The sequence below is a fragment of the Aplysia californica genome, unplaced genomic scaffold (assembly GCF_000002075.1).
Source record: "Aplysia californica isolate F4 #8 unplaced genomic scaffold, AplCal3.0 scaffold00847, whole genome shotgun sequence".
NCBI lineage: Eukaryota > Metazoa > Mollusca > Gastropoda > Aplysiida > Aplysiidae > Aplysia > Aplysia californica.
Window position 1 is genome coordinate 286,303 of NW_004798117.1, and position 10,728 is coordinate 297,030.

Here is a 10,728-nt window from a genome sequence, read left to right on the forward strand (position 1 = left end):
TCACCGTCATTTAACGAGCCCAGCACGTGCCTTATATCACAAACGCATGTCTGTGCCATTTGGCAGAACGGTTTCCGTCTCTTTACGGTTGGCCCTTGACATTTCCGCTATCTTCACAGATTACCTCTCTGTAAGTTCTTTCTATATGCCTATCCCCCCTCTCCCTCTCACAGTTCCTTACTTTCATACCTTTTATCCTCTCAGCCTTGTACTTCCCCGTTCTTTTCATACTTTCATATCATATTTTGTTGTTTCATACTTTCTCTTCCCCTTCCCTTCAATGCTTTTTTCGATCTTGTTTCTCACCTCTTTCATATCTTAACATGATTTCTGCGGTGCAGACGTCCCTGGTTCGATACCCAAACGAAGTAGTCTTAAATAGAGAGAGAGAGAGAGAGAGAGAGAGAGAGAGAGAGAGAGAGAGAGAGAGAGAGAGAGAGAGAGAGAGAGAGAGAGAGAGGAGTAAAACCTAGGAAAATGTGGATTGAGAGAGTACAGAACACCCTAAAAGCTCGTACGGCTTTCCAATTGGCCACAGTTTGACGTCTCTACCTCCCCGTGACACCTCATTGTATGAGAAGCAGATAGGGCACATGTATAGCAGATACGTTTGCGGAAAATGGCTTTAGATTCTTATACAACGTCTCTTAAACGACCCATTTCTGGGCATTTAAACGCATACCACGTCAGTCAGCCTGAGAAACTTAAACATCCCAAATGAAAGGGCTGCAGGGTTGGGTTTTTTATTGGTGGAAGAAATAAGCATACACATTGTAAAGACAAAAATACACAAAGAATTGGCCTACCCCTTAGAAATCTGCATCCCCCCTCTTCAGCTTCAGGGGATGCAAAAGTAAAAGTTAAGTATTAAATGCATCCCACACAACACCACACCCAACATACCACACCCGACAACAATCGCTCAGGAAATTTGGATGACCCTTGTACTATCTTTTTTTCTTTTTAGCGGACGATTCCATCCATTAGATATAATTTGAGGACGGAGCCTCATCAACTTCAACTCCTGCAGCATCCATCCCGCTTTCAATTCGGCACAAGGCCCAGAAAAGTCGGGAACAGATATTACACTTTGATCTTAGCCCAAAGGCCGAGAAGCGATGGCACTATCTAATCCTAACAGGGCGTCCTACGTTGTTTAGGGAGTTTCCAAGACTCTCCTTTCATTTTCAGTGATCCTATCGGATGCGGAAGGTACATTTTAATATGTGTTTCACACTCTCATCAACACAATTTAGATCCTTCTGGAGGCTGGCTTTAGCCCTTCCTGTCTGGGCAAGCCCGGGCTGAAAGGGATACAACGTCCTATTAAAAAGATTGAGATATATCTTTTTGATAAAAATTCTCCCCACAAGGGAATCGAACTCAGTACTTCTGCTTAGAATGTCGAAACACCTAATTGCTACACCACAAAGGCAGGTATGGTACTTTCGAAGGTGCGGTCTCTGAAATGATCTAACAGTGCTAATGGAAGCGTGGTAAAAATGCAACACCACACCACAAGGAGACACTGGAAACAATAAGTATAAGAAGTTTTGAATGACCCTGATTAGAATTCCAAGGAGGCTTTCCTAATTCGTCTTTTCTAAGAACTTTTCAAAGCTCTCCAGCTACCAGACATGGTTCTAATGGATGATATAGACGTTAATGACGAAGGTCGCACCTCATAAAAGGCCTGGAAGAGTTAATAGCGGCGTAACACCCACACCAAACAATACCACACGACATAGAAAGTAGTCAGAGATGAGTGCAAAAAGCGACAGCCGCCATCCATCAGAGAGGTTACGGCATACGGGACATCGCTAAATCGTTCATCAACCGAGAAAAACCAACACGGTCAACTACTCGCAAAAAAGCTGAGTACACACAAAGCATCAAAGGACCTTGATCTCATCAGAGGGAGTCAGTGATAACCAATTATTACAGACTCCTTTCCCCAAACAAAATAAAACAAAAGAAAATAAACAAACAAAGACCAACCTCACCATTACAACCACCAGTCTCTTTAAAAGAAAACCCCCCCCCCCCCCCCCCCGACCCCATGGGTCAATGTCTGGGCGGCTGTGGTCATGAGGAGAGAGAGGACAACCTGGGATGTGAGGAAATCAGATCCCGGTGCGACAGGTAGTTGTTTTTGTTTATTTGTTTTTGTACCCCATTTTATTTATTTTTGCTTGATAAATGTTTTACGGCGCTCGTAACTGAATAAAGTCATATGAGCGTGCGGTACACATTCAACATTTTCAGTTAGTAGGAAATTTTGATTTTTGCCAGGGTGGCGGGCAAAGGCTACTCTTATCGATTTTAAACAATCAAGGGATCTTAAACGTGCGCAACTTGCACAGGGGATTTCCGACATTTTTCGCCCTTGTCCGAGAAGGCTAGGTGTATATCTTTCATATCAAAAGACCAGGGGTGTGGCTGAAAGACAACAGTAAGAAGAAGCCAAGAAGCAGCAGCAGAAAGGCTGCAGAAAGAGGCAGGAGCCTAGAGGAGCGGTAAAGGAGGTGAGGGGGCGGGGGCAGAAAGTGGAGACGAAAGCAGACGACAGAATATTGCTAAAGAGCGGGAAAGGAGGTGAAAGGAGATGATTTTAGACATGAAAAATTTTCCGTCGCTACCCGGATTCGAACCCGGGACCTTTGAATGAGAGGTGTACACCTTAACCTCTTGGCAACGAGAGCCGCTTTTTGTACCCCAGAACAGTATATTATCGCCCACCACCTTCTAAAATGTACTAGATCTAAACCCAAAACTTTGAAAACGTTTTTCATTGCAGTTTCTGAACCTGCGGTATATCGGTTGAACGTGCTCGAGAAATATTTTATCGAAAAGGGAATTCAAAATATTTTTTTAAAAGCTTGAACAGTTGCATTGTAGGCTAGGTAACAACAATAGAATAAACCAGTATTTTTCCTCTCCTGTAAAATGTTGCTAGTATGTTATCATTTGTTTAAAGGCAGATTGAAACAACAGTGAAATTCGATTACCCGTACGTCAAATTTCAAGTATTCTAAAATTTCTGCAGCTTAAGGAAATATTGTTATAATGCATTCCACTACCGAAACACAACACCTTTACGATAAAATCATAACACGCCAGAGATAACAGGCGGAGATAAGTGATCCCTTTTGGCATCATAATAAAAAGTAAGAGCAGCATGGGGTGTTTATATTGCCCTTACAAACAAGGATACCCTAAACTTGTGAACAAATGGGATTTCTTCAAACATAAAGGGTTATCTTCCTTAGATCAGAACAAAGTGGGTTGAAAGCCTAAAAAACCTCCCAAACAAGGTCAAGAACACACCCATTGGAAATTCGAACCAGGACCACCCACATAGATCTAGTAGAACAGGCATGATGACAAGCACTCTAAAAACTTGACGTCAGAATTACATGTATGTTAATATCAGATACTGTAACATGACAGGTCACCTGCCTCGAAAAAACTGGAATAGGACCCTCTTCCCATCCCTCTTTCTTTTTCCCTATTCTGAAATAAGTTAAAAACGTCTTTCGGACACAACCTTACGACGACTCAAATAAGATGACCGCATTGAAGTTCTTCTATGTTGTTTGGTTGGCTGTTTTAGTAAAGAGGAGCCCATCGACACAATAATGGTTGATTAGGGATGGGAAATAGTAAGACAGACAGACAGAAACAACAGAGGAAAAGTAAAGAAATAGGACCGACCAGTGGCGTCCTCCAACTACCCGCAGACCTAACTGAGGTTGTTTATATTTGGCTGGTTGTTTGAGTAAAGAGAAGCAAATCAACACAACAATGGGATATTTTTTTTACATTTAGGAAAAAGTAAGGCAGACAGAGAGAAACAACAGAGGGAAAGGAAAGAAGTGGGATCGACCATCGGCTAACCTGGGCTGAGAGGGATACAACATCCCAGTTGATCCAAAGCATAGTATAAAAAGGCATTTAAAAAAAAGATAAGCTAAAAGTGCTCACCGCGTGCCCGCAATGTTTTATTCTGTTCATGGATAATTTCTGCAGCCTTATGATATGACAAAAACACTTATAATACAAAATAGGTCAAGTAGCGTTTTTTATTCAGGGGAGAAACCTCGTTTCATGGCGCGTCTTTCTATCTAGGTTTTATGGCTGTACAATCAAAATTTAGGAGGCTTTAGGCTTTTGAAAACATGCGTTATGACCTAATTACAAGTCGATATTGCTATGAGAAAACAAAAAAACTAATTATTGTATACTTCTGCATTTCAGACAAAAGTTACAGCGTCCAATGAATATTGACAGAAAATAATCAGATCGACCAAATTTTAGATAAGTTGACGCACACACGCACACACACACACACACACACACACACACACAAACACACACACACACACACACACACACACACACACACACACATACACATACACATACATACACACACAAAGTTAGTTTTTTTGCTTCTCTTGTAAACAATTTATTTTAGGCATAATAATAATATATTATACGACTTTCTGTCATAAGACTTCAGATTTACTCCCGATGACCTGCGTGGAGTAGGTGCGTGCCCATAGTCATAGTTCAGAGATTATACTTTATTTAAATAACAGAAGAAGAACGATAATACTTCCACTCCCCCCCCCCCCCCCACGCTCCCTCCCCTCACAATACCGACTGGCACGACCCTTGGCTTCCTTGGACATATCCCCCTTCCACCCTCACTCCTCAACCCCCCCCCCCCTGATCTTGAATTGAATCATTCTCACACAATTTCTTCTTGATCACCGTCCCATGAAGTTATTTATTAAGTAGATATCCAAGGCAAGTTGTTCAGATTCTGCTCCCATTGTTCTGCGTCGGCGCTAGACTAACTAGAGCAAAGATTCTGGGTTGACACATTCTGGCACGATCGTTTGTGGGCTGACTTATGTAACTAGGTCATCTGAGGGTGTGCTGTTAGCCCAGTTGGTGTTAGAGGTGGGCGATTCCTGTTTTTTTCGGTAACCGTAGATTCCCGAATTTTAAAGGCTAGGAATCGTAGGAATCGGCGCCGAACCCAATTACTTTTTTTAATAGCCAGTGATGTGATTTCTTCCAGTGGCTCTATGATTTCTTCCAGTGGTTTCGACCCGTACCCAGTATTATGATTGTATATGCAGCGACTAGCAGTTAGCCCGACCCCTGCAATGACCTCCGGCGAGTAGCAATTAGTCCGACCCTTGCAATTACTCCCAGCTAGTCCGACACCTGCAATTATTTCCGGCAAGTAGCAATTACTCCGACCCCAGCAATTATTTCCGCCGAGTCCCGATACCTATGACTACTTCCGGCGAGTAGCAATTACTCCGACCCCAGCAATTATTTCCGCCGAGTCCCGATACCTATGACTACTTCCGGCGAGTAGCAATTACTCCGACCCAGCAATTATTTCCGCCGAGTCCGATACCCATGACTACCTCCGGCGAGTAACGAGTTGTCCGACCCCAGCAATTACATCCGGCGAGTAACGTGTAGTCCGATCCCTTTGATTACTTGGGGTGGGAAGGGCGCTACCCCAGGCACTACCCCACCCAATCTCTACGGTATGAAGTCAGAGAGCAACGCTGACCTACACCGAGAAATGAGAGTCTATAATATAGGGCTTCGTTGGCAGACGTTACAGTTTTAGATTTTGAATTGAAAGAAAAGGGAATATTATTATAATTTAAAAACAACAACAGATGAATGAGAAAAAGGCGAAAGCAACGAATAAGTTTTGACACTGTATACAAGATCGATATAATCTTTGACAATGACTTTGCATCCCGACTACTTTTTCTTAAGTCTTCAAGATTCAGGATAACCTCGATTTCAGAATATAGCACAGCACCAACATTTTTTTTCTTTAAAAATTACATTCTTTGAAGAAAAAATAAGATAAAAATAGAGTAATTGAGAATCGTTTGTTTACGAAAAAGGGATCGGTTCTTTTTCTCAGAAGCAGTAATCGCAGGAATCGGTTCTGGAATCGATTCTTGGCCCACCACTAGTTGGTGTCGTGCTGGTATGCTCTGCAGGACATGTGACCGACGAGGTTTTCTTGAGCGTGAATTAAAAGGAGAGAGTGAGAGGAAGAGAGATGGTGAAATGATATTCTTTTAACGCCCCTATCAACACTATCAGGTTATTTAGAGGCAGGACCTCCGAGTTTAACGTCCATCTCCGAAAGGACCGAGCCAAGAAGGAAATTCGTGTAAAGTACCTTTCCCAAGGACACAGCGTTGGGCCGAGCTAAGGCTCGAATCCCCGAACCCCAATCGCACGATCACGAGTCCGGTAGCCTAACCAATAGGATCGATAAGAGTAGGCTTCGGCCGCCACCCGGGCAAAATTCAAAATTTCCTACCAACTGAAAAAGTTTAATGTGTCCCGCGCGCTCATATGACCTTTTGCAGTTGCAAGCGCCGTAAAACACTTACAAAAACAAAAAATAACCACTAGGCTAGAGAGGGAGAGGGAGAGAGGTGGTGAGAGAAAGAGAGAAAGAGAGTGAGAGAGAGAGATAGAGAGAGAGAGAGAGAGAGAGAGAGAGAGAGAGAGAGAGAGACAGACAGACAGACAGACAGACAGACAGACAGACAGACAGACAGACAGACAGAGACAGAGACAGAGACAGAGACAGAGAGAAAGAGGGGGACAGAGACAGACAGAGACCGAGAGGGCTAAAGTAAGAGAGAAGGAGAGAAGGGGGGCAGAGAGAGATAGAAAGAGAAAGGAAGGGCTAAAGGGAGAGAGAGAGAGAGAGAGAGAGAGAGAGAGAGAGAGGAAGAAAGAGAGAGAGCGAGAGAGGGAGAGAGACAGAGGCAGAGAGAGACAGCAGAGGCAGACAGACAGACAAACGGACAGAAAGACAGACAGACAGACAGACAGACTGACTGACAGATGAATACTGTTCGTTAATTTGTATGTAACCGTTAAATCTTTAAAAAATAATATCCGCACGATATCACCATGACCTCTCCAATCTTATCTATAGTAATTTCCAGTAAGCGGTAGCCCCAATGGTTATCCACAGGACCCACAGATAATTTTTAATATATGTAATCTTTGTACCTTAGAGGTGTTAACGTTTCTCGCAATTACATTATACTTCCTATTTTCTATGCCACTACTTCCTCCCACTATCTCTCTCTCTCTCTCTCTCTCTCTCTCTCTCTCTCTCTCTCTCTCTCTCTCTCTCTCTCACTCCCCCCTTCTCTCTCTCTTTCTCTCTCTATGTGTCTCTCACTTAATCGTTTTCTCTTACCCCCCCTCTCTCTCTCTCTCTCTCTCTCTCTCTCTCTCTCTCTCTCTCTCTCTCTCTCTCTGTCTCACCCTCTTAATTTTTCTTCCTGTCTTCTTCACACTATTTCTACACTCCTATTTTCTTTCTGTCTGTCTGTCTATTTTTCTTTCTTTCTTTCTTTCGTTCATTCATTCATTCTTTCTTTCTTTCTTTCTCTCTTGCTTGCTTTCTTGGTTTCTTTCTTGTTTTCTTTCTTGTCTGCTTTTTTTCTTTCTTTCTTTCTTTTCACTACAGTAAACAAGAAGGCTTTTTGTTACTATTCTGATGAAAGACACTTAGGAACTCGTCTGTACATTTTCTTATCTCAGTGGGGCCACGTTTGGGTCGCCGGGACGTCACTATTATGCAAAAAGACTTTTGAGAATTTGCTGGAGCTAAACATGTGCCCTCTTACCGTTAAAAAAGCACATCTACAGACTTGAAGGCGAAGACCACTTGTTCAACCAATAATAAACGAAAACGTTAGCTTTTTTCAAAAAAGGCCACCACTCAACGAAGTGGAACTCAGCCCTGAAGCCTTTGGTGAAATGTATTCAGCAGCGTCCCCATAGCAACCAGACACAGGGCGGTCGGTTTCGCCAGGTGTTAGAAGCGCGGATGTTTGCGGCTGCAGGGTCAGAGGTTAGAGGTGAGGGAGCAGGTTATAGGGTAGAGGGAAGAGTTCACAGTATCGGTGCACCCAAGTCTGCGGAATTTCCCCAATGCCGACTCGAGACAAAATATAACGTCATGGAGAAAGCCGTCGGCCAATAGCTATTTTTAGAGCGGGATATGGCGAGTGTGTTTACAGTACGTTTGACAGGATGATGAGTGTTTGGTCCAAGGTGCATGCGTGAGCGATCAAGGGAGGCTGGGTTCCAGATGAAGGTTTGTTTTAGGTCTGGGGCGAGTAGGAAAAGGAAGGAAGACAATGATGAGCGAAAAGAAACTTGTTCAACTTTGTCTATAACTGTAAGGAGACGACGTGCAGTGGTCAGATATTAATTTCAGCTTTTGTCGTACATAGGCAATTCGCAAACAAAAAACAAACAATGCACAAAGGAGATAAAGTTAGAGAGAGAGAGAGAGAGAGAGAGAGAGAGAGAGGGGGGGAGAGAAAGAGAGAGAAATAGAGAGAGAGAGAGAGTAGAAAAAGAAAACAAATAAAATAATATCTGTGTGGTCTGTGTCTACTTGTGTAGACGTTTGTATTTACGTATTTGTTGTGAGGATATGTTTGGTGGGTTTGTTTGTGTGTGTGTTGTGTGTGTGTGTGTGGGAGGGGGGGGGAGGTTGCAGTAATGGGGAAGTGATGTGCGTATCGTGACGGAAGATGTGTCTTTGTGCAGATGCTAGCATGCATTTGTCTACATTTCAATGTACCATTGCACATTTATCACAATACATGTATATTCAATTAAAACTACATTTTACACATATTATGTGTTCGTGCACAAGTACACGTGTACTCAAAATAAACACAAAAAAACAAAACAAAAAAACACAAAAGAAAGACATTTGAATACCACGTGATAAATTAAATATGTCGAAAGAGGGAAGATGATTTATTACGGATAAAATAGATTGTTATTGGTCTTTTGTTTGTTTTAGTAGAGGTTTTACGGCGCTCGCAACTGTATAAGGTCTTATGAGCGCCAGAAGATTAGAGGTGTTACAAGAGAGTATAATAACAAACATAAAAAAGAAGGTTGGGAAATATGGACGATAGACGTTTGATAGGAAAGAAGAAGCAAACCACATCAGAGCACCCGCCAACCACCCACTTATTGGTCTTGGATAAACGGAAATGTTTGGTCTGGGAAGGAGGAAGAACAATTAAATATATGGAAAAACAAACAAACAAACAAACCACACACAAAAAAGACCAAAAAAACCCAAACAAACAAGGAAGTCAAATGATGAAGTAACATTAGATCTAGTACATTATACGTGTGTATTGGTCGGGTGTATGATTGTCATAATATCACGTGCAGTCGCACGAGTGTGTGTATGTGAGTGTGTGTGTGTGTGTGTGTGTGTGTGTGTGTGTGTGTGTGTGTGTGTGCATGCGCGCGCCGTGTGTGTGTGCGTGTGTGTGTGTGTGTGTGTGTGTGCGCGCGTGTGTTCACTTTCCATGGTCATTGTCAGGCGATATAAGAGACACAGACAAAGAGAGAGGGAGAGAGGAGGGGTGGGGAGGGGGGGTGATGGTAGAAAACAGCAGGTGAAATCGGTTGGGGTCGGGAGGGGGTTAAATACGATGGGAAAATGCAATTGGTGGGGATAGGAAAAGGATGATAAGATTTAAGTGAGGGGGAAAAACACAAGTTGTCAGTGAGGCCCAGAGACAACACAATAAATACCACTGCGTCATCGTCTCCGATGGAGTCTTCCTGCTCAGGTCCCGCGGCTCACTCATCACTTCCGGTCTGCCTCTTTTTCTTGGAACAGCGAAATCACTACCAAACTACACCAACACTTAATCTTGATAAAGTCCTTCATAAACGAAATGTCCTGAGTAGACGAAAAAAAAGTTATACTTCTAGCAACAGTTTTTAGAAACAACCTTGTACTATTCTGGCGTTACTAGATTAGATCTATTGGAAATCTGCTTCTGTCCCATATTTCCTTCCTTCTTTAAACCAGAGAGAACATCAGCAAATCTGTAGCCTACGCGTCGTTTCAGAGCAGCACAATACTTGGCCTCAATTCCTCCTACATGCCAACGGACGCTAGAAACGAAGAACAAAAAGTGATAGATAACTTTAAGAGAAAAAGAAGAAGGATGCAAAGCTGCGCACAATAATGCACCCAACGCAACAACTCCTACTGCTGTTTTTCTTTCTTTTTTTTCTTTTTTTCTTTCTTTTTTTCCTTTTTTTTTTTTTGATGCTATCCTAAATTGAAACACTGGCGGAAGCACAAACCGAAGGAAAAAAACAACAACCCAACAGACTTGAAACAAAAGTGATATATCTACCAAAAAAGACACACAAAAAAACTCAACTGGAAGCTGGATGGTTTCTTCCCATGTTTACAAACAACTCTTACTATAAACTTTATTCTCACAGCGTGGTTTCAAGCCCGCCATTTCATGTTTACATCGGAAGCCAAGGGAGCCCACTCGCATTGTTGCCAGTGCTCTGCTCCTTTTTCTTCTCATTTCTCACCTGACATACCAGGGCGAAATCTCCAAGCACTTTCTCGAGGTCGTCACCCACGCTGGTAGATTGAGCTGGACAAACACCCGTTTTCCGGTAATCCGGTTTTAGGGTGCTAATTAATTAACCGGTATCAACAGTGGCGGGTTCTGGCATGGTGAAATAGCTCACGATATTATGAGTCAACGGATGTGGGAGCGCATTATGTTACGTCTGCACATATTTTGTGCAACTTCAGCCACCGTATTGATATCACACACACACACACACACA

The 10,728-nt window shown here is 42.7% G+C and overlaps 1 protein-coding gene across 1 annotated transcript in view; it reads right to left on the reverse strand.

Moving 5' to 3' along the window:
- The window catches only part of LOC101859204 (tripartite motif-containing protein 45), a gene marked incomplete in the record, with an annotated part of 49,161 nt that extends 38,733 nt beyond the window's left edge, over positions 1 to 10,428 (reverse strand). Inside the window, 2 exon segments of the mRNA XM_013088977.2 lie at positions 9,658 to 10,026; positions 10,364 to 10,428. Of these exon segments, the coding sequence (XP_012944431.1) occupies positions 9,658 to 9,713 (56 nt within the window).
- Positions 10,429 to 10,728: the final 300 nt, after the last annotated feature.